The sequence below is a fragment of the Emys orbicularis genome, chromosome 8, assembly GCF_028017835.1.
Source record: "Emys orbicularis isolate rEmyOrb1 chromosome 8, rEmyOrb1.hap1, whole genome shotgun sequence".
Taxonomy (NCBI): domain Eukaryota; kingdom Metazoa; phylum Chordata; order Testudines; family Emydidae; genus Emys; species Emys orbicularis.
Window position 1 is genome coordinate 70,948,028 of NC_088690.1, and position 24,579 is coordinate 70,972,606.

The 24,579-nt window shown below is 53.9% G+C and overlaps 1 protein-coding gene across 1 annotated transcript in view; it reads left to right on the forward strand.

Moving 5' to 3' along the window:
• The window catches only part of OLFML2B (olfactomedin like 2B), a 116,307-nt gene that overhangs the window by 85,819 nt on the left and 5,909 nt on the right, over window positions 1–24,579 (forward strand). Inside the window, exons 5-6 of the mRNA XM_065408945.1 lie at window positions 14,408–14,633; window positions 21,943–22,563. Of these exons, the coding sequence (XP_065265017.1) occupies window positions 14,408–14,633; window positions 21,943–22,563 (847 nt within the window). The remainder of the gene's footprint in view (window positions 1–14,407; window positions 14,634–21,942; window positions 22,564–24,579) is intronic.

Here is a 24,579-nt window from a genome sequence, read left to right on the forward strand (position 1 = left end):
GGTATGGGAGGTGGTGAGGGGTTCCAGCTCTGGGAGGGAGTTTGGGTGTGCGAGGGGGTGGAGGATGCAGGCTTTTGGAGGGAGTTTGGGTGTGCGAGGGGATAGAGGGTGCAGGCTCTGGGAGGGAGTTTGGGTGCGGGGAGCTTGCTCTTTCCTGGGGTTGGGGTGCGGGAGAGGGTGAGGCACTTATATTGGGCAGCTCCTGAAAGCGACCCACGCACCCCTCTGGCAACGGCACCTAGGCGAGGGGCCTGGGGGGTCTCCGCGTGCTGCTGCCCGCAGGCACGCCCCCGCAGCTCCCATTGGCTGCAGTTCCTGGCCAATGGGAGCTGTGGAGTCGGCGCTTGGGGCGGGGGCAGTGCGTGGAGATACACCCCCTCCAGGCAGGGCTGGATTAACTTTTTGTGGGCCCGGCGTCAAACATATTTGTGGGCCCCCCTGGGGAATAATTGTAAAAGGGGCCGGGGGTAAAAGGACAGTGGGGCAGGAGCAAGGGAGGGGTCAGGGGTAAACTGCAAGCGCAGCAGGGCTGGGGAGGGGGTAAACAGGATCCCCCCCACACCTGCCCACATGGAGCGGGTACCTACCTGGTTCTAGCCCATTCTCTTTGTCTCTCTCTGCACTGAGCTGCCCCTCCTCCCACAGCAGCAGGACAGGTTCTCTTCCAGCCCTCTGGGGTGGGTGTTGGGAGTGGGAAGAGCAGAGGCTAATGTGGTTACTCCTATAACCGGACATTTAGTTTCCAGTCAGCACTGCTAACCGGACGCTCAGGTTCCGTTTTCTACTGGAGTTTCCAGTCTAAAACTGGATACCTGGCAACAGGGCTGCCAGAAAAGCCTGAGGGGGGGAAGGGGCAAGCAATCATTTTTAAAAGTAAGAGGGCTAAGCCTTAAGGAGGGGTGGGGCAAGTGGTGGGTGGCCTAGGGAGTGGAGAGGAGCTAGTGGGCAGGGCCATGTCTGCTGTACTGCCCAGGTAGGCTGGAGACTGTGGGGATCAGCTGACACAGTATCCAGGGCTGGTGCAAGGATATTTTGCACCCTAGGCGAAACTTCCACCTTGTGCCACCCCGCCCCCCTCTCCAGAGCATCGCTTATTATAAATTTTCAAAAATGAATACAGTGGAGTCACATCTTATACGGGGGTTAGGTTCTAAGGTCAGCACGTAAGAGGAAAATCGCGTATAGTGAAAATTACCATAAACTACAGTATACATAGTATACACTGTCTACACTAGAACAGGGGTCCTCAACCTATGGCACGCGTGCCAAAGGTGGCATGCGAGCTGATTTTTTTTTTTTTAATGGCAGGCTGCAGGTCCCAGCCACCACTGAGCCTGCTGCTGGCCTGGGGTTCCGTTCACCCAGCTGCCAGCCGGGGTCCCAGCCGGCGACTCCGCTCAGCCTCCTGCCATTCATCCAGGCCGGCAGGAAGCTGAGCAGGGCCGGTGGCCGGGACCCTGACTGGCAAGGGGCCGGCAGCCGGAACCCCAGATCGTCAGCGGGCTGAGCAGGGCTGGCGGCCGGGATCCCAGACCAGCAGCGGGCTGAGCAGCTCAGCCCGCTGCCAGTCTGGGGTTCCATCCGCTGGCTCCTGCCAGCCGGGGTCCCAGCCGCTGGCCCCGCTCAGCCTGCTCAGCCCGCTGCCAGACGGGGTCCCGGCCGCCGGATCCATTCAGCCTCCTGCCGGCCTGGGTGAACGGAACCCCAGGCCAGCAGTAGGCTGAGCAGGGCCGGTGGCCGGGACCCCGACTGGCAAGGGGCTGGCAGCCAGAACCCCAGACCGGCAGCGGGCTGAGTGTGGCTGGCGGCTGGGACCTCAGCCCGCTGTCAGCTGGGGTCCCAGCCACCGGCTCCGCGCAGCCTCCTGCTGGCCTGGGTGAATGGAACCCCAGGCTGGCGGACGGAACCCTGGGTGAACGGAACCCCAGACCATTCACCCAGGCCGGCAGGAGGCTGAGCGGAGCTGGCTGGGACCCCAGGAGGCTGAGCGGGCTGAGTGGGGCTGGCAGCTGGGACCCCAGCTGGCAGGAGCCGGCCCACTGCTGGCCCTGCTCAGCCCGCTGCCAGCTGAGTGAACAGAACCCCAGGTCGGCAGCAGGCTCAGCGGCAGCCGGGACCCGCAGCCTGCCATTAAAAAAAAAATTGGCTTGCGTGCCGATCGGCTTGCGTAGGTTGAGGACCCCTGTTCTAGTGTATACTGTACTTTATGGTAATTTTCACTATACGTGATTTTCCTCTTACGCGGTGACTTTAGAACCTAACCCCCATGTAAGATGTGACTCCACTGTAGTGTAAAAAAAAATTTTGGGGCACCGCTTTTTGGCACCCCCAAATCTTGGCGCCCTAGGCGGTTGTCTAGTTTGCCTAGTGGTTACACCGGCCCTGACAGTATCCCCAGCCCAGGTGACGTGACAGCTAGTGGTGGATTTAGAGTTAGTGGGGCCCCCCAGCCCTGTGCTCAGCTTCATTTTTGGGGCTCCTCCTTGGGACCCAGTCAAGAAAAAGAACATTCTCTCTTATCCCCCCTTGCCCCCCTTTTTCATTCTTTTTTTCTTCATCCTCCTCCCATAAGTAATAGCAAGTAAATGAAAATAAAGTGAGGTACCTTGATTGTTCTTGTAGTCTAATTTATTTTTCCACAGACCACTTGAAAACCACGGAGGGGCCCGACGGACCACTTAACGATCTTTCCAAATATTGTAAAAAAATGTTCGGGTGTGGGGTCTGGCCAGGATCTAGGGCGAGGGAGGGAGCTCAGGGTTGGGGCAGGAGGTTGGGGTGTGGAGCACTTACCTGGGACAGCTCCTGTTTGGTTCTCAGGATGGGGGTGGGGATGTGGGGGGTGCAGGAGTCAGGGCAGGGGTCTGGGTGTGTGTGAGGGGGTGCAGGTTTCAGGGCAGGGACTGGGGAGGTGTGGGGGGTGCAAGAGTCAGGGCAGGGGACTGGGGAGGTGTGGGGGGTCAGGGCTGGGGAGGTGTGAGGGGGTGAGAGGGGGTGCAGGGGGCTGGGGAGGTGTGAGGGGGATGCAGGAGTCAGGGCAGGGGACTGGGGAGGTGTGGGTGTAGGGGTCAGGGAAGGGGGCTGGGGGTGTGTGAGGGGGTGCTGAGGTGTGAGGGGAGTGCAGGGTCAGGTCAGGTCAGGTCAGGGCAGGGGGCTCAGGGTGTGTGAGGGGGTGCAGGGGGCTGGGTGTGTGTAGGGGGGTGCAGGAGTCAGGGCAGGGGGCTGGATGTGTGTGAGGCAGTGCAGGGGGCTGGGTGTGTGGGGGGTGCAGGAGTCAGGGCAGGGGGCTCGGGGTCTGTGAGGGGGAGCAGGGGGTGGTGGGGTGCAGGGGTTAGGGAGGGCAGGGGGCTGGGGAGGTGGGCTGGGGTCATGGGGGTGCTCACACAGGGGGCTGGAGAGGCTATGCCCCAATTCCAGCCCCTTCCCCAACGCCTCACCCCCGCCTCTTCTCCTCCTCCTCCTCTCCGGAGCGGTGTGCTGTGGCTCGCTCCTCTCTTGCTTTCCCTCCTGCCGGCAAGGCTGATCCAGCTGACCGGCGGGGGGGGGGGGAACGTAGCACGCTAGGGAAAGGGGCGGGGGAGAGGCCTCATTCCGCCTCTTCTTCTCCTCCTCCCCAGAGCAGCGTGCTGCAGCTCCCTCCTCCCTCTTCCCCCCTCCTGCTGGCAAGGCTGATCCAGCTGATCGGGGGGGAGGGGGGGAAGGGAACGTAGCATGCTGGGGAAAGGGGCGGGGCAGGAGCCAGGCTTCAGGCAGAGACTGCTACGAAGCCGCAGCAGCCCGCAGCGTCAAACTCTGACCCCACAGGAGAGAGTGGGGGGGGCGGAGAAGAGCGCGCCAGGGCCCCTTTCAACCGTGGGCCTGGCGCCATGGTACCCGTGGCGCCATTATAAATCCAGTATTGCCTCCAGGGCCGCAGGGACATGCCGGCCGCTTCCGGGAGTGTCGCGGAGCGAGGGCGGGCAGGAAGCAGCCTTAGCCCCGCTACACTGCCACTGGTGGCGATTATGGCGGCGGCTGGGGCAGCAGGTGGGGCCGGGATACGCTCTGAGGGAGGCGCGTGTGGGCGGCAGGTGGGGCCGGGGGAGGCGCGAGGGGACGGCAGGCGGAGTCGGAGGAGAGACCTGGCCCCAAACATTAGTGGAGCTGGGCCTCTGGGCCCTGAATATTCCTGGAGCATGGGCACCACGGACCCATATACCTTGCCGACTGTGCTCCAGTGCCTGCTTCCTGCACCCTCCCTGCTCCCCACCAAACCCCTTCCACAGCCTGGTTCCTGCCCCCTCGCTGCTTCCCACACCTCTCCAGTGCCTGCTTCCTGCCCCCTCCCAGCTCCTGACACAACCCCTCCAGCACCTGCTTCCTGCCCCTCGCTGCCCCCCACACAACCCCTCCAGTATCTGCTTCCGAACCCTTCCATGCTACCAACATAACCCCTCCAGCACCTGCTGCCTCCCCCCTCCCTGTTCCGCACACAACCCCTTGAGTGCTTGCTTCTTGCCCATTACTGCTCCCCCCACAACCCCTCTAGCGCTTGCTTCCCACCCCCTAGCTCATGGGTAGGCAACCTATTGCACACGTGCCAAAGGTGGCACGCAAGCTGATTTTCAGTGGCACTTACACTGCCCGGGTCCTGGCCACCGGTACGGGGGGCTCTGCATTTTAATTTAATTTTAAATGAAGCTTCTTAAATATTTTAAAAACCTTATTTACTTTACATACAACAATAGTTTAGTTATATATTATAGACTTATAGAAAGAGACCTTCTAAAAACATTAAAATGTATTACTGGCATGTGAAACTTTAAATTAGGGTGAATAAATGAAGACTCGGCACACCACTTCTGAAAGGTTGCTGACCCCTGCCCTAGCTTCTCCCCACAGAGCGCCTCCAATGTCTCCTTCCTGCCCCTCCCTGCTCTCCACACAACCCCTACAGCGCCTGCTTCCTTCCCCATCCCTGCTCCCCACACAACCTCTTCAGTGCCCACTTCCTGCCCCTCCCTGCTCCCCAACAACCTCTCCAGAACCTGTTTCTCACCCTCTAGCTGCTCCCCACAGAGCCCCTCCAATGTCTCTGCCCCTCCCTGCTCCCCACACAACCCTTACAGCGCCTGCTTCCTGCCCCCTCCCTGCTCCCCACACAATCCCCGCAGCGCCTGCTTTCTGCCCCCTCGCTGCTACCCACATAACCCTTCCAGCGCCTGCTTCCCGCCCCACCCTGCTCCCCACACAGCCACTTCAGCCCCTGCTTCACGCCCAGTTGGTGCTCCCCACAGATCCCCTCCAGCACCTGCTTCCTGCCTCCTCCCTACTCACCACACAACCACTCCAGCACCTGCTTCCTGTCCCTCCCTGCTCCCACACAACCCCTCCAGCGCCTGCTTCTCACCCCCTAGCTGCTCCCCACAGAGCCCCTCCAATGTCTCCTTCCTGCCCCTCCCTGCTCCCCACACAATCCCTCCAGTGCCAGCTTCCCACCCCTCCCCACAACCCTTCCAGCACCTCCTTCCTACCCCTTCCCCACTCCCCACACAACCCCTCCAGCGCTTGCATCCTGTCCCCTCACTGATCCCCACACAACCCCTCGAACACCTGCTTCCTGCCCGTTACTGCTTCCCACATAACCCCTTGAGTGCCTGCTTCCTGTCCCTCCCTGCTCTCCACACAACCCCTTCAGCGCCCACTTCCTGGCCCTCCCTGCTCCCCACACAGCCCTTCCAGCCCCTCCTTCCTGTCCCCTCACTGATTCCCACACAATCCCTCCAGCGCCAGCTTCCCACCCCTCCCCACGCAACCCCTCCAGCGCCTCCTTCCGGCCCCCTCCCTGCTCTCCACACAACCCCTCCAGCGCCTGCTTTCTGCCCCTCCCTGCTTCCCACCCAGCCCCTCCAGCGCCTGCTTCCCACCCCCTTACTGCTCCCCACACAACCCCTCGAGTGCCTGCATCCTGCCCCTCCCTGCTCCCCACACAATCCCTTGAGCGCCTGCTTCCTGCCCGTTACTGCTCCCCACACAGCCCTTTCAGCCCCTCCTTCCTGTCCCCTCACTGATCCCCACACAACCCCTCCAGTGCCTCCTTCCTGCCCCGTCCCCTCTCCCCACATAACTCCTCCAGCGCCTGCTTCCTACCCCTTCCCCCTCCCCACACAATCCCTCCAGTGCCTTCTTCCCACCCCTTCCCGGCTCCCCACACAACTCCTCCAGCAACTACTTTCCAACCCCTTACTGCTCCCTACACAACCCCTCCAGTGCCTGCTTCGTGCCCCTCCCTACTCTCCACACAATCTCTCCAGCGCCTCCTTCCTGTGCCCCCCACTCCTCACATAACTCCTTCAGCACCTGCTTCCCACCCCTCCCCCCTCCCCACACAGCCCCTCCAATGTCTTCTTCCTGCCCACTGCCTGTTCCCCACACAACCCCTCCAGCGCCTTCTTCCTGCCCCCTTAGTGTTCCCTACATAACCCCTCTGGCGCCTGCTTCCCTGCCCCACTCCCTGTTTCCCATGGGCCCATCCAGCCTGTCCTGGTGTGGCTGCTGACATCCCAGAGAGCGGTCACTTCCAGCGTTTGACCTTTGTCAGAGAATTTCCGCTCCATCCTGTTCCCACTAAGAGTGGAGTCTGGGTCTGTGGGGAGTGCGACAACAGCAGGGTGGGGGTCAATGAACTAGTAGTGGCTTCATGAGGACATTTCCCTTGGGCAAGTTGCCACTCCGATGAGACAAATTAGTTTGAAATGCTTTTTCTCCTTGCTCAGCAAACTTGATTTCCGCTCCTCAGACCCCATCCTCCTGAAGTCAGCACAATCCAGCAAACCCAGAGTGTAGGCGGGAGCAGGACCAGCCCGTTCCATGCCCCTCCCAAGGGGTGCTGGTTTGAGGTCAGAGATGGATGGCAGGGTTGGTGTCTGGAAATCATGATGTCACTTTGCAGCATGGAGCAGCAATTTGAGGCGGGTGGAATTCTCTGGGAATGTCTGTGCTGCAGTGAGGCAGAGCCTGTGATTACCCGGCTTGGGGGCCCAGTGTGTGGACAGCGTGGTACTGCGCAATCCAGAGAAACTATCCTCCCCTGCCAGCTAATGCCAGGCTCTACCACCACCTCCCGTGCTGTGCAGAGCCCTGCTGCCCAGCTGAGTGGGCACAGAGCGCAGCTTCAGCTGTTAGGGTTTCTAAGAGAAACTGCAGTTTGATTTTGCTCAGTTCAAAGGGAAGAGATGGGGGCACCAAGTCTCCCCTGGTGCTGGCAGGTGCCAGGCCCAAAGCTGGTGTGGTCTGCTCAGCATAGGGGGCAGTGCCGAATTGGTACAGCAGTTCCTACCCCATCCCCACTCTATAGTGGTCGTAGAGGGCGTGGGAGAAAAGGGGCATGACTGGGGCTTCCCTGTGCAATCCCTAGTTGCTGTCATGGCCCCTTTGATTTAGCATTCCCAGCCTGATCCATGCTGTGCACTATGTGCCCAGAGCCAACAGTGTGGCTCTGAATCTCCCCCTTTCTGTTATGGTGCTGCTGGCAGAGACGGGGTCTCCATGGGACAGGGAGCAGCCCCACAAGGCCAAGTAGAGGCTCTGAGCTCTAGCTCCAAGGAATGGACCAAACTGAGCTGCTCCAGGAGGCTGAATTGCTGGGGGACTCCACCAATGAGCAGCCATGTCTCCCTGTTGAGGAAGGCCCAGCATGGCAAGCGCTGTGGCATTTGTGTGTGATGTTCACACCATGTAGTGTGCTCAGGCTGCAGTCTGTGACTAAGGCAGCCTCGGGCCCCAGGATCATGGGCCCCACAATCACAGCCCCCAGAGGAGGTGGATTTTGCCCTGAGTGTTTTGGTGGTTCCCAGCTTTGTGCTCAGCTGCAGCCTCTGCTGTGCGCTTGGTGATCTGGGAGGTAGATTTAGGGCAGTGTTTTAACGTGCCTTGTGTGGTTGCGGTGCAGCTCCGTGAGGGGCGTAGCTACCAGTGCTGAGAGCGCGGCTCCCAGTGCTGATGCACTGTTTACACTGGTGTTTTATGGTGCTGAAACTTGCTGCGCTCAAAGGGGTGTTTTTTTTCACACCCCTGAGTGAAAAAGTTGCAGCGCTGTAAAATGCCAGTGCAGACAAGCCCTTAGAGGTGAAGCAGGGAAGCTGTCCCTGGGCATTGCAGCGGCGCCAGCAGTGACTCCATTGTGAGTGGTGCACTTAGTGGGCTTAGGAGCAGGTGCTCTATGGGTCAGGGTTCATATGGGCACACACAAGGCTGACTGATGGGGCTGGATGCACATAAAACCTTCTCTCACAGGAGCTTCTCTGTCTGATTTTACCATACAGCAGAGAAGGGCTCAAGCACAGCTGCTGACATATAAAATATTCTCCATCAGCAGCAGCACTTCTATTCCCATGAGGTCCATCCCTCACTCTCCTCACCAGCCCCAACTTCGCTAAGCATTGCAAAAGCCTAGGAATTTAATACAAATGGCTGTCAAGCAGTGCAGGGTGCAATGCACACAATAGACTCATAGACTCATAGACTTTAAGGTCAGAAGGGACCATTATGATCATCTGATCTGACCTCCCGCATGATGCAGGCCACAAAAGCTGACCCACCCACTCCTGGAATAATTCTCTCCCTTGACTCAGCTGTTGAAGTCCCCAAATCATGATTTAAAGACTTCAAGTCGCAGAGAATCCTCCAGCAAGCGACCCCTGCCCCATGCTGCGGAGGAAGGCGAAAAACCTCCAGGGCCTCTGCCAATCTACCCTGGAGGAAAATTCCTTCCTGACCCCAAATATGGCGATCAGCTGAACCCCGAGCATGCGAGCAAGATTCTCCAGCCAGACCCTCCGGAAAAAAGTTCTCTGTAGTAACTTTTAATATCCCATCATTGACCATTGTTACTAATTACCAGCGACGGCACGTTATTGACCTATTGACTAAAATCACGTTATCCCATCAAACCATCCCCTCCATAAACTTATCAAGCTTAATCTTAAAGCCAGAGAGGTCTTTCACCCCCACTGTTTCCCTCGGAAGGCTGTTCCAGAACTTCACCCCTCTGATGGTTAGAAACCTTCGTCTAATTTCAAGCCTAAACTTCCCGACGGCCAGTTTATATCCATTTGTTCTCGTGTCCACATTAGTACTGAGCTGAAATAATTCCTCTCTCTCCCTGGTATTTATCCCTCTGATATATTTGAAGAGAGCAATCATATCCCCCCTCAGCCTTCTTTTGGTTAAGGTAAACAAACCGAGCTCCTCGAGTCTCCTTTCATACGACAGGTTTTCCATTCCTCAGATCATCCTAGTGGCCCTTCTCTGTACCCGTTCCAGTTTGTATTCATCCTTTTTAAACATGGGAGACCAGAACTGCACACAGTACTCCAAATGAGGTCTCACCAGTGCCTTGTATAACGGAACCAGCATCTCCTTATCCCTACTAGAAATACCTCGCCTAATGCATCCCAGGACCGCATTAGCTTTTTTCATGGCCACGTCACATTGCCGACTCATAGTCATCCTGCGATCAACCAGGACTCCGAGGTCCTTCTCCTCTTCCGTTACTTCCAACCGATGCGTCCCCAGCTTATAACTAAAATTCTTGTTAGTCATCCCTAAATGCATCACCTTACACTTCTCACTATTAAATTTCATCCTATTACTATTACTCCAGTTTACAAGGTCATCCAAATCTCCCTGCAGGATATCCCGATCCTTCTCCGAATTGGCAATACCTCCCAATGTGCCTGACAGAAGCCCACAAAAGGCAATAAAAAGCTACGCCACCTGGCATGCCTGACCCTCCACTCCTCCCACCACAGGCACACACCTTGCTATAACCACAAGGACTGTGCACCACAGATCATAACCTTAACTCTGCCCCACCTGCCCACAGCCCTTCTGCACACAGCCCTTTACCAAACTGCCCTCTCCCAGCACAACCACATAATAATGCACCAAACACCCACAACTACTGGTGTTGGGGGGAAATGTTCTGGTAAAGTGGTGTATCCCCAACAGTAAAAGGGGGTGAAATTAAAGTTGTGGTGTTTGGTCTAGGGTAATGGCATGCTGTGTCTCTGGAGCTGAAGGGTTCATAGGGTTAGGTGGCTTAGCTTTACATTGCCTTGCTTTTGTGGGTTTGTGTCAGGCCTGTTGTGTGCGACACCACCCAGACTGCTTCACAATGGAGTTTTTGTATGTTACTCTCAATAGCAGCCAGTTGAATGCTGGAGAGATTCCATTCCCATCTATGCTGAAGTGCAAAGCACGGCACTTTTGTTACCCTGAGTGACCTTGCTTCCAAAAATTCTTCTTTTCTTGTAGTTAATTTCAGCCAGGGTTTAAAGGAACCCTGGAGCCATCCTTTCAGCCAACTAGCCATTGCTGCAGTGGTTCCGGTTCTCTTTCCATTTCCTTTTAATGAGATGAAAATCATGGGTATTAGCCTGCAGTTTGAAAATGGACTCACCTCCTAAAGCCAGCCCCTGGGAACTCCTTGCTCCCCAGAGGAGGCTGCCCCAGGCATTCAACAGGCTTAGATTCTCCTTTCCTCATTAAGTATTTTTACCTTTGCTATGTGTAAATGGACTATTTAGAAAAACCGGATGAGCACAAATCCATGGGGCCGGATGCGCTGCATCCGAGGGTGCTAAAGGAGTTGGTGGATGTGATTGCAGAGCCATTGGCCATCATCTTTGAAAACTCATGGCGATCGGGGGAGGTCCCGGATGACTGAAAAAAGGCTAATGTAGTGCCCATCTTTAAAAAAGGGAAGAAGGAGGATCCGGAGAACTACAGGCCAGTCAGCCTCACCTCAGTCCCCGGAAAAATCATGGAGCAGGTCCTCAAGGAATCAATTATGAAACACTTAGAGGAGAGGAAAGTGATCAGGAACAGTCAGCATGGATTCACCAAGGGGAAGTCATGCCTGACTAACCTAATTGCCTTCTATGATGAGATAACAGGCTCTGTGGATGAGGGGAAAGCAGTGGATGTGTTATTCCTTGACTTTAGCAAAGCTTTTGATACGGTCTCCCACAGTATTCTTGCCGCCAAGTTAAAGAAGTATGGGCTGGATGAATGGACTGTAAGGTGGATAGAAAGCTGGCTAGATCGTCGGGCTCAACGGGTAGTGATCAATGGCTCCATGTCTAGTTGGCAGCCGGTTTCAAGCGGAGTGCCCCAAGGGTCGGTCCTGGGGCCAGTTTTGTTTAATATCTTTATTAATGATCTGGAGGATGGTGTGGACTGCACTCTCAGCAAGTTTGCAGATGACACTAAACTGGGAGGCGTGGTAGATACGCTGGAGGGTAGGGATCAGATACAGAGGGACCTAGACAAATTAGAGGATTGGGCCAAAAAAAACCTGATGAGGTTCAACAAGGACAAGTGCAGAGTCATGCACTTAGGACGGAAGAATCCTATGCACTGCTACAGACTAGGGACCGAATGGCTAGGTAGCAGTTCTGCAGAAAAGGACTTAGGGGTCACAGTGGACGAGAAGCTGGATATGAGTCAACAGTGTGCTCTTGTTGCCAAGAAGGCTAATGGCATTTGGGGCTGTATAAGTAGGGGCATTGCCAGCAGATTGAGGAACGTGATCGTTCCCCTTTATTCGACATTGGTGAGGCCTCATCTGGAGTACTGTGTCCAGTTTTGGGCCCCACACTACAAGAAGGATGTGGAAATATTGGAAAGAGTCCAGCGGAGGGCAACAAAAATGATTAGGGGTCTGGAGCACATGACTTATGAGGAGAGGCTGAGGGAACTGGGATTGTTTAGTCTCCAGAAGAGAAGAATGAGGGGGGATTTGATAGCTGCTTTCAACTACCTGAGGGGGGGTTCCAAAGAGGATGGAGCTTGGCTGTTCTCAGTGGTGGCAGATGACAGAACAAGGAGCAATGGTCTCAAGTTGCAGTGGGGGAGGTCTAGGTTGGATATTAGGAAACACTATTTCACTAGGAGGGTGGTGAAGCACTGGAATGAGTTACCTAGGGAGGTGGTGGAATCTCCTTCCTTGGAGGTTTTTAAGGCCCGGCTTGACAAAGCCCTGGCTGGGATGATTTAGTTGGGAATTGGTCCTGCTTTGAGCAGGGGGTTGGACTAGATGACCTCCTGAGGTCCCTTCCAACCCTGATATTCTATGATTCTATGATCCAACACTCAAGTACACTGTGGAATGCTGGAACCTCATCTGCACCACATACTTGTACCATCATCATATAGAGCCCAGCTGTCTATGATTACACACCTAGCACATGCCCCATGTGTAATATATACCCACACTCAATATACAGTTCCATCATCACATACACAATACAACTGTTGACATACAGCATTCCTCATATACAGTGTATACTCAGCTCACACACATAGCATACACTCAGGGCCAGATTAGGGGGGGAAATCATGGCATTTATGATCTTTCTACAATCCCCAGCTCCATCCAGCTCCAAGTGACTGGAAGTTTCTGCAGAAATGATCATTAGTGAAATATTAACAATGTCGGAATTGCAATGGTCATTGCTGGGCTTCAGAGTGAACAATAAAATGAATAGCTCAGCGCTCTTGCTTTGGTCAGTGTCTGTCTGCAGCCTCAGGAAGATAGCCCTGCATTGCTTCACATTCATTGAGTTGTCTTTGCAGTTGTAAAGCTAGAAATATTTTTTTAACAAAAGCACCAATTCTGCGGGAAGCGATTGAATCAGAGAAAGTGAGTAGGCCATGAATGTGCTGCAGAACAGCTGGTTTGCCCTAATGTAACCAACCATAGCCTCACACGCAGACAGCTGTCACAGTCGTTATGGGGGATCGAACCCTAGCTTTTCAGCACCTGGAACACAGGCACTGCCTCTTGAGCTAAAAGGAGGTTTCCTTTAGCTGTGAGGTGGTAGAAGCCAATATATTTGCTAGTATGAGCCATTACATGGAAACATGATCACAAGCACTAAGTCCATGTATTACACTAACACTAAGCACCAGCCCCTGCAAACACCCTAACAACACATACATTCTATCAACATCCTGGTATGTACAACATATAATTTAGAATAGATCATAGGAACTGTATGTCCCTGTTGTCACACTTGCATCCCATACTGTACCTCATACGCAACATAAGCCCCTAGTGCTGCTCATCCCTACTATTCACAACAGTCTTTCCACTACCACAAAATAAAGCACTGATGACCTTGACAAATGAAACAAGGACAAGGTATCCTGCTTAACGGGCAACAAGTTGACCAACTATGGTATAGATCCACTAGGGTTACCATTCGTCCGGATTCCCCCGGACATGTCCGTTTTTTAGAGTTAAAAATAGCGTCCGGGGGGAATTTGTAAATGTCCGGACTTCCCCCCCCCTCCCCTGCAGAGCACGCGCTGCTGACAGGGCAGCCGGACGGATGGTGCCACTTACATGGGGCTCCGACAGCCAGAGAGAGCCCCTCCTCCACTTCCCCCTCCTCTCCCCTGCAGCTGAGAGCACTCCCTCCCTCCCTGCATTCGCAGATCACCAGCTGGCCGTTCGCACCGGCAGTCTGGAGCTTCTCCCCCTGCTCCTCCTCCCCAGCACGCTGGTCTGAGTGGCAGAGTAAGGGGGCCAGGCGGTCGGAGAAGGGGCAGGGAGGTTCTGGAGGGAGCAGTCAAGAGACGGGGGGGGGGTTGGGCGTTCGGGGGGGGCTTTCTGGGGGGGGGGTGGATAAGGTTTTGGGCAGTCAGGGCACAGGTAGGGGGTAGGATCCTGGGGGGGGGGCAGTTAGGGTGGGGGGGTCTCAGGAGGGGGCAGTTAGGGGACAAGGAACAGGGAGGCTTAGGTAGGGGGTGGGGTTCTGGAGGGCAGTTAGGAGCAGGGGTCCCAGGAGGGGTAGTCAGGGGACAAGGAGCGGGGGGGCTGGCAGGGGTGGGGAGAGGGATCGGAGCAGTCAGGGGACAGGGAGCAGAGGGGTTTAGATGGGTCGGAAGTTCTGGGGGGGGCTGTCAGGGGGTGGGGAGTGGTTGGATGGGGCGTGGGAGTCCCGGGGGTCTGTCTGGGGGTGGGGGTGTGGATAAGGGTTGGGGCAGTCAGGGGGCAGGTAGGGGGTAGGGTCCTAGGGGGGCAGTTAGGATGGGGGGAGGGTCTCAGGAGGGGGCAGTCAGGGAACAAGGAGCAGGGAGGCTTAGGTAGGGTGTGGAGTCCTGGGGGGCAGTTAGGGGCAGGGGTCCCAGGAGGGGGCAGTCAGGGGACAAGGAGCAGGGGGAGGGTTGGGGGTCCTGAGGGGGGCAGGAAGTGGGAGGGAGTGGAAGGGGCAGGGGCGGGACTGGGGCGGGGCTCCTCCCGTCCTCTTTTTTGCTTGCTGAAATATGGTAACCCAAGATCCACTCTTCCATTTCCCAGCTAAACACACTCAGCTGTGTATTTTGGCCATCATGTAACATCCTCTTTTATCTCATAAAGGAAAAATACGAAGAAAGATTCCTGCAAGATGAGATGGTTTCTCAGCAAATCAACTCTGTTGAGTCCCTGCAGCAGCTGCTCCCCGCTCCAGAGGCAATGAAACCAAAACAGCCCTTGCAGAGGAAGATGCATGTGCGGAGCCGGCTTCCTTCCAAGCCCACCATCATTCGAGGCATCACTTATTACAAGGCAAAGTCCACTGAGTCAGAAAATGACCTAGAGGAACGTGAGTTGTGTTTGCAGCCATGGCTGGCTTCATGGAATTGGCCAGCTGGGCCTCTTAGCAATGGGGTGGGTAAAGTCTGTAGCCAATCAGCCTCTTCCCCACTCAGCAGCCTGGCTGTCCAAGCTGAGTACAAGACTGTACCTTTTCAAAATGTGACCATGTGAGAGAATAGTCATAAGTGAATGTGTGAGAGAGAAGCTAGAGTCATGGGTTCCATGGGCCAGTTAGGTTCTGCATCACCAGGGCTTTCATTCTTCTTCATTCTAATGAAATCTGTGTTCCCTGCGAGCCATTCAGCCTACCCCCACCATTGGCTGTCTGACATCATACAGGCATCGCTGCAGAAAGTGTGAGGAGGGATTTGAAGGAGCACGGGGCTTGGCTCCATGCATATGGAGCAGTGGGGAAGAAAGCACCACACATTTGTGGGAGAAGCAGCCAAATGGGCATTTAGGGCTGGTATCGCTGGCAAAGCAGAGGAGGCGGGGACAATGAAAAACAAGAGAGAAGTGGGGAGGAGCAGATGTGTGAAGATGAGTGAGTACAAGACACTGAAAGGAGCAGGGAAGGGATTGAAAAGGAGGGGTGACTTGCTCAAAGTGATGGACTGCAGAGATAATCTTAGATAATCTTAGCATAATCTACATCAGTGGTTCCCAAACTTGTTCTGCCGTTTTGTGCAGGGAAAGCCCCTGGTGGGCCGGGCCGGTTTGTTTACCTGTCGCATCTGCAGGTTCGGCCGATCGCGGCCACTGGGAGCCGCGATCGGCCGAACCTGCGGACGCGGCAGGTAAACAAACCGGCCCAGCCCGCCAGGGGCTTTCCCTGCACAAGCGGCGGAACAAGTTTGGGAACCACTGGTCTACATAGATATTGATAGAGCACTAGCACGAGCCCTGCAAGCCCCAGTGTATTAACCCAGGCTGGGAGACTTGCTACTGTGGGCTGCATAGACGTACCCAAGTGACCTGGGACAGAGGAAGCAGCTAGTCCATGTGCCACCTTCTCTAAAAGAGAGAGCTAGAAATGAAGGAAACTGAAATAACATCAACATTGAAATAGAAGTGTTTCTGACAGGCAAAGATCCATCTACACTAGGTGTGGCTGAGAACGTGGAACAGAAAAAACATTTTGCTAAGGTGTGTCACAGAGTTAGAGCCCAGATCGTCTGTTCACTGGGAGAACAGCAAAGCAATAACCTCGATTATTTGATGGGCACAATGACTTTAAACTTTCACACTGGAGAGTAATACAGTGTTACAGTGCAGTAGCTAAGGGAATATGGAACTCTTACTGTTTGCTTTAAAACTCAATACAATAAATGCAAATTCATCACCTGTGTTAGGACAGAAAACCAGCCAAGCCAGGAAGTTAGGTAAAAACACATTTGCTGCAAATGGCTCACTATGAACCAGAGGCAACAGACAGTACGTAGAATTCCATCTGTCTCCCAAGGGTTGTGGTATCTGAAAGGAGATTGCAAATCACAAAACAACTTCAGTGATACATTCAATGAGAGAAATTCCATTGACTTTAATGGAGGAAATAAAAACAGAGTTTGAACATATGAAAAGCTGGGAGCAATTGACAATGTAAAAAACTTGGGTAAATGCCATGGGTGGAATTAAAAAGGCAGTTAAAGTGCAGATGTGCATTGATAAGGGTAAGTTAGACAATGCCACACAATGTAAACTATTGGTAAGGTGGCTGCTAAGCTCTCAGAAGCCAAAATATCCTCTGCATTACATGTTTAAGCAAATGCCAGTTGGCTGTTATATTCTGGAGTGCAAGCTAGACCAGTGGTTCTCAACTTATTACACATTGTGGGCCACATATGCGGCCCACAGTGTGTTACCTGGACTGCAGGGATCGTGCAGTTGCCCCGGTCCCCCACCATGTAGCTGTCCCAGACCCCACGGGGCTTGCCAGCAGCCACAGACCCTCACCGCGTGGCTGCTGCGGACCCTGGCTTGTGGACTGCCCTTTAGCACACAGCTGAGCTGGGCTGCAGCTCTGTGCTAATTGGGCTGCAAACCGCTGAGCTAGACCAATGAGGGGTTGTGTTGCTGCCTACCCTGGAACCTACGTGTCCCAAAGGCTCTGCTGCTGTGCTTCTCTTGTCTGGACATGCCCAGCCAGCGGATAAGCCTGCACTGAGCGTCTGTGGGTTAAGCAGCTCTGATTCCAGCTGCCAGGTTGGCACCCCCCAGCCACACTCTCATTCACCTGGCAAAGTGACCCCAACACACACATCGGTCCCAAATGTCCCCCAAACCATCTGCCCTGAAGTGTCCAGCCCTCTGCTTAAACACTCAGTGGAATAATACCGTGTGTTCACCCCTGTAAGGAGACAAAAGCACATAGCTGTTTATTAGCTTAGCTGGGGGAAATACACCCTTCCCTTTAAGTACAGGACGAAATTGGTTTATTGGAAAAATAAAACATGTTTATTAACAAAAGGACATAGATTAGGGGATACCAAGTAGAAGGAATAAAGTTAGAAGGATTGTAAACCATCAAAAGTAAAAATACGCTTTCTAATGGCAAAGACCTAAATTAACAAGCTAGTCTTTTGCCAACCTTCCATTCCGAGAGATTTCACCCCCCTTGGCTGAAAGACCCAGCTCTCTCACCTTGCAAGACCTCTGGCCCCTTGTGTCTGGCCAGTGATGGATGCCAAGATGGCTTCTTTTCCCTCCATATAGCTTCCCAAACTCAGTGTTTGTGTGCTGTTCTTCCCTTCCTGTGGCCTACCCAGCCCCCTGATGATTCGTATGTCAATGGTGCTTCCATTGATTTTGGTCACACCTTGCTTAACCTCATTGGAGACAGATAGATAGCTGCCTTCCCTCCGGTCTGGGTGGGAACCTATTTTTCCCTATGTTTGGTCACAGACTTTTAAAGCAAAATATCAGTGAATATCTGTATTTCCTCCTATTCCGCTAATATAGACACTTCACAATGATATTAATTACCAGTGTCATTAGCTTTCAGACAAGCCCTTTCCTGATACACTTTGATAATACAGTAACATTGCCTACAATCAGCTGATGTAATTGCTTATCAGTAGAGCTCCAGCCCCCCATCTTTACAGACTAGTAAACCTTTGCAATGTATGCTCTGAAAAGTAAAACACAGACCACGCTTCTTTTTCCTGCTGGGGTGTAGATGCTGTCTCCTCCCCCACCTGTTAGCTTGATAGAGTTGTTTACCTTTTACATATGTAAATGGACCTTCGTTATCCTTGCCTGAGGACCAGGCTGATCAGAAAACTGTTTATTCCTTTGTCTAGGGCATGCTGGGTTTTTTTTATGCATTGCTTGCCAAACACATTTTAAGAATATAATTCTAGCCTATGTCCATAACTCTTTGTACACAGCCTGAACGTACATCATGCAAGAATATTAATGATCAGTGAGTAATTAGTTTTCCAATGTCTTCTATAACACCTTTTAGATACAGATTATGACACCAGTGTTAGGTGTGGTGAGTATGTCAGGCTGGACAAGAGCTGCTGAACCACCAATGTGTCCCAGTAATTAATACTGCCCCAAGGCATTCTGAAGAGCATTTGCACAGCTACCTGAGGGGATTAAAAAAGTTTAAATGATAATGGATGGTATTTGAATTTGGGCTGAACATCTTAGCGAGCACAATGCAAAATTCTGTAGGGAGCAAGAGGTGTAATAGAAATGTTCTCTGTTGGACATAAAGTGAGCAAGGTTGTCTTGACTGCTTACCCAAACATAATAAAAGCGGAGTTGAAATGCCTGCTTCACAATATAAAGTGGGTCTGCGTAGGTTTAGGAGGTTAGTAAACTAATTGGAAAAATTAATGCCCAAACTATCTGTGGATCATAAACTTGGAAGGAAATTAGTGGGAATGACCTTTTCTGGCCCTGGGAAGTCAGACCCAAACAGCCATCAAATACTGGTCTCTATTCACCAGTTTTCAAGTACTCGGATGTTATTCAGCCATCTGTGCTGTCAAGTAGAGGCATCGTCTGAAGGCCCAGGTGCAAGCCTTATGCAGGAAGGGCAGCCAGCTGCATTCACACTGAGATCCCCAAACAAGGAAGAAGGAAACCAATTCCATATTGAAAAGCAGATGCTGGCAATGTATGTGTTGTCTTAAATCCCACATAGATGAGTATGAGAAAAACCACATGTAGGCACTTACCACAGGCTTCTGGAAAAAAAATCTGTGTGTTTAACACCCCCATGAATCAAGTGTATGATGTTGAATTTACAAAGCTATATGGAACACATTAGCAGAGCAGTAAACAGACCACCACCTAACAGCCATACTGATGACTATGAACCTCCTGTGTGTGACACCTAGCACGCTTTCCAAATTCACAGAATTTCAGATTGAATGCACTGATGAATAGGACCTCTCTTGGGTAGGGAGTGGTTTTTCGCATAACCTGAAATAGACAGATTTACAGGGAGCAGCCAAAGAAAGAACAGGGCTACATTTGCGGCGGATATCAAAGTGCAGGGCAGGCTAAGCCTCCCTTGACCCAGGCCGTGGCCCTGCCCATGTTCTACCCTGAGGCCTCCCCCTCTACCCTTAAGCGGGTGGGGGCTCAGCTCCAGCCTGCAGCCTGGAGCTTGGGCCTGCCAGCAGCCATGGCTACCACAGGGCAGCACTTGGACTGGCCCAGGGGGTTGGGCCAGCAGCCCGGTGTGGCGCTGCGGCCAGCTCAGCTCTGGGGGAGCTGGCTGGGGTGGCGGCCCAGGGCTCCTCCAGCCGCAGGCGCAGCTCAGGGCTCCTCTGGCTGAAGGGGGCGGGGCTTCGGGTGAAAGGGGTGCACCTGGAGGGGTAGTCTCCCGAAAGGGGAGGTTCACCTGCCGCTCATGGAGGGCTAAGTCCCAAACTGACACCATACTGGCTATTTAGGGAAGCAATTAGCAAGGGGAACGCTTACCTAAACGAGTAGGACTGATTTTTCCAGCAGCATTGAAAGAAAGTGCCCAGCAGTTATCTAGGAATTGAAAACTGTATGTGGAGGGCAAGGGACTAGACTGGGAAACACACTGAGACAGTTCCTTGTGATAATATAATAGGCAGCAGGTTTATACACAGCTCTTACAGTGGGTTACAGAGGAGGTCAGCATCTTTATTCCCAAAACAGAAGCACAGAGAAGGGGTCCACAGTCACCCAGCAGACCACTCGCAGAGCCAGGACTAGAATGCAGGTTTTCTGAGCCCTACATCCATGCCCAGCCCGGTAAGTGATTTGCTTCTACAGAGCATACGCCAAAGAGCCAGTCCTGGGTCATGACCTCCTAGAGAGACAATGGCAAAGGCTAGGAGGGGCTTCTACAGCCTTTGAATTGAACAAAGGTTCCTATTTGTTAGTTTTGAAATCTCCAGGAACTCAGCCTAGTAATTGCTCAATAGCAAACACAAGCAAGTGGCCTGCTGATTCCCCATAGGGCTCAGAAAACCCAAGCTGCTGAAAGCCCACACCCCAAACAGTCAGAAATCACAAGTCTTACTCAAAAATCAGGGGCTTTTGTGTTTTGGTGTTTTTAAAGATCGTCACATTTTTTGGTTTTTACCCTTCCCTGACATGCCCAGCGCTGACAAATGTACAGCGAGTCCGGCGGTTTTGGCCCCTGCTGCAGGAGCTCATCTCAGCTTGGAGATGCATTGTGCTAGGCACTGGACAAACGGAGCAAGAGCCAGTGCCTGCCCTGAAGAGCTGACTGGCCAGTGCAGAGCAAAGTGATGACACCCAGGCCGTGGCCCTGCACCCAGCTGCGATGTCCATCAGTCACAGCCTATGCCACACGCGGCTCCGCATGCCGTTCCTAGGGAATCTGGTGTTCATACAGCTTCCCACAGATCCTGGCACCGACCCTTCCCCTGAGCTGCCTGGGAGGATGGGGATGTGAAGTGGGGAGGGGGATGATGGGAGTTAGCTATAGGCAAACTAAACACCTACCTAGGGAGGTAGATTCTGCCTAAGATTCGGCCCAAACCTGAGTGGTGCTGCAACCTGCGAGAGTTGGCCCTCGTTTCTACCATAACAACTCACCGTGCCCCCCCTCCCCTCCTGAAAGTCTGATGCACCTCTGTGTGGAGAACCTCTGTCCTAGAGGCTGAGCAGTGCAGGGGAAGATTACACATGTCCTGCCTAAGACAGCAGATTGCCTTGAGCGACCTCTGCTCTGTGTAGCAGTTCCACCATCCAGGAGCTCTCCTCTCTGCACACTGGAAGTGGCAAAATATTCCTCCAATCCATGCTGCTCTTAGTCTCAAACCCACTGACAACTGCACCCTTCTCTTAAAGGGACAGCCCCCCTTACCAAAATACAAATAATAAACATGCAACAGTAAAACAAATATTAACACAACATCCAAATTCATAGCTAAATCAATGTCTTGCAATACAGAGGCATTGCAATAATTACTCTGAACTCCCTACACTAACTTTCTTATAAAGATGTACTTTTTCCCCACTTACATGCGTTATTAGCAATGTTTGACCCTGTAGCCTTCAAATCCACAGTATAGACTGCTTCCTCGTCAGCTACAGCTGTGTTCTTCTACCAGCCCAGCCCACACAGGGAGACACAGCACCCATGAGGCCAGTGGGTTACACCAGTAGCTGTGATACTGCAGTGAGGCACTGGGCATCAGGATTCTGGTTCTGGGAGAAGGTTTTGGTCTGGTGGTCAAAGACAGCACCTGTATTGGACCCTTGAATTCTATTTCCAGCTCTGTCTGCAGTGACCATGTGCAAGATCACAGCTATCTTATCTCTGAAATTGGTGAAAAACAGTCCCCCTCCCCCACTCCCCATGATATGAACTTTGGCCATAGTAATGGCCAAATATTAATAGCACTAAATGACAGAGCTGAGACTTCAACTCTTGGGCTTGTGTGGTTGCAGACCTTCCAATGGGCTACAGGGCATTGTAGAGAGGAGCTCCCCAAAAGTCACAGGAAGGCTGGAATGTATTGCAATACTGCCTTCAACAGGAGCCCATATCATGTTATTTGTGAGTGTTAGCAGCGCTGCACAATGGGCCCCACTTATCCACTGCTGATACCTGGGGATTTCCTTTTGAGCAGCTCAGCTCATCCCCAAGGTCCCCCCAGACTAAGTACTGGGGTGGCTCAGCGAGCAGTGGAGACAGGGCTTAGTGCTGTGTCCTCTGACAAGCCTGACTCTGGAGCACTCAAGAACCATGACAGGCTAGTCCAGGCTCCCCTTGCCCCTTGCACAGCTCTAGTCCCACCATGGCGGGGGTTGCCGTGCACCTCCCAGTGATGCGTGTTTTGCTTGCTTGGCAGAGGATGAGTCTTTCAGTGGGGATCACACAGTTGATTTGCTGATTGAAGATCAGCTCTTGAGGCACAACAGCCATGAGCGGAGCAGCACCACGACGCCAGCTCTAGTGGGAGGGCCTCTGACACTCCCGAACATCGCCCCTACCATGGAGCAAGCTGCCCCTGCCATACCTGGGTCTCCAGTAGCAGAAACTGCCACCAGGACTCCACCATTGCCCTCTGCTGCCCCGTCCCTCTCCAGTGAACTGACACCAGCACTGACCCTTGCAGCTCCCACCACCATTGTAGACCAGCTCCCAGCCACTCTGAAGACCACCACTTCACCTGGAGCCATCACCATGAGTGGGTCAGTAGATGAGCCAGCCACATGGACACCAGCAATCTTGACCCAGACAGGTACACAGGCACCCACAACAGCAGCAAACCTACCCACAGCCAACCCCCGCAAAGCTACAATTGCTGTGGCAACCACCACTGTCCACATCTCGACAACAACTGGGACAAGTGTGGATGCCTCCAGGAGTGAGGAGTCAGCTGCTACTGCCCTTCCGACGCTAGTCAGCCCTACGCTCCCTGCCACGCCCAGACAAAACCTTGACGAGGAGGATCTGAGAAGCATCATTGGTGAGTCTGCCCTCCTCCATTCCTCTTGTGCCATGGTCTCCAGGTAAGTTTGTTGTGGGCCAGTGTGTGGAAGAGCTGCCCAGGATGTGTGTGTGCGCCAGGGGTTGGGGAGGGCTCATTACAGGACTTGTGTTATAAGCTATTTTTGCAAAGAAGCATGAACAGCAATATTTTGGCACAGCAGGATGCCAACAACAGCTGGAGTTAAGGATGCAGAGGAAGGGTGGCCCAGTGCTTAGGGTACCGGGCTGGCATTTGGTCCACCTGTGTTCAGTTCCCCACTCTGCTAGCATTGCCCTGCATGGCCTGGGACATAGGCTGAGTCTTGCGGTGCCTGGCTTTAGGGGCCCTGCTGCCCAGGCTCCCGTATGATGCATGGGGAAAGTGAGGGACCTAAAATAAAAAAAAGATTCACAGCAGCCTGCATGCTGAGCAGGGAGCTGCCTAAAGGAGCCAGTGGGAAATGCTGGGAGAGGGTGTGGCCCCAGCCCTGCCCAGCAAAGGGACTTAGGACCCTCAGTACAGAAGAGAGGCCACTCTCTCTGAAGCCTCTCCTGTTGCCAGGCACCAATCGAGGGCAGTCTTCCTCCCAGAAAACCAAGGTGGAGGTGCCCCCTTACACCTAGCGGCCAGAACACTCACCCCCGCTGGGGGAAAGCCACATTCGAGTCCCCCACTGAGACTTGAACCCAAGTCTCCCATGAGTGCCCTGACCACTGGGCTACACAATGCCTCATGCTGCCATTGTCCCCAATGAATAGTCAAGCCGGGAGCAGTGTGACTCCTGCACAAGGTATGGGGGGCAGGGAAACCAGGACGTAGTGTGTCTCCCACCCCATATAGGTCACAGACACGTCCCTTGCCCTCCTTCCTGCCGTCCTGTTCCCTCCCTTGATATACACGTGCTGCCTGCCACCCACACCCACACCCTGCTGTCCCCCCCACACACACACGCCCCCTGCTGTCCCCCGACAAACTCGCACACCCTGCTGTCCCTCTGACACAATCACATATGTCCCCTGCTCCCCCGACACTCTCACACATGCCCCCTGCTGCCCCTCTGACACACACACACACACACACACACACACACACACACACACACCCTGCTGTCCCCCCCGCACACACGCCCCCTGCTGTCCCCCGACAAACTCACACACCCTGCTGTCCCTCTGACACAATCACATATGTCCCCTGCTCCCCCCGACACTCTCACACACGCCCCCTGCTGTGTGGGGAGCATGTGGACGACCCCAAGTGCCTGGGCTCTGAGGGGCAACGGAGGAGTTGCAGGCACCAGCCAGTGGTTCAGTGTCTCCTGGTGCTCTGCAGCTTGGGCACAGCAGCCCTCGGGAAGCGTGTGCTGAAGCGCTGCGCTGAATGGTCAGGGAACGAGACTGGCCAATGACGCCCCTGGGCAATCCCCCGTCACACAGCCAGAGTGACCGCTCTGCCCTACACCCACTCCCAGATGGGGCTGTCAGGGGCTAACCGAGGCAGCTCTTTGAAGAACTGTGCATATTCTGTGAAATGGGGCTCTGTGATGAAGCGCACTCCCCTCTCATTAGTGCCTCCTGTCAGCTGGGTGGGAACCTGCACTCTGCTCGCCCTGCCCCCTATCAGCTGTTGCCCTCATTAGGTGCCCACTACTCCAGGTCCCGACCCAGGGACGCTACAAATAGCAGCCACGTGCTGCTTCATTTAATAGCTGCTTCTGCCGCTATTCCCTGGGCCACTTCCATGTAGCTCCTTCGTCTTCACCCTCATCTCAGGGCTGAAGATCTCAATTCCACTCCTTCCTCACTCTTCTGGGCCCAGCCAGCAACTGCCCTGCTTGGCCCTGCAGCGCCTTTTAACTGGCCTGCTGCACTCTGAGTGGCTGCTTCCCTGTAGCTTCTCTAGGCAGGCCTGGAGGACTCACCTTCACTGCTTCTTTTCTGGAGCAGGGTGTGGTAGGACTGCAAGGCCTCCAGCAGAGGGCCCTCAAAGGGCCTGATACATCCCATCACATATCTC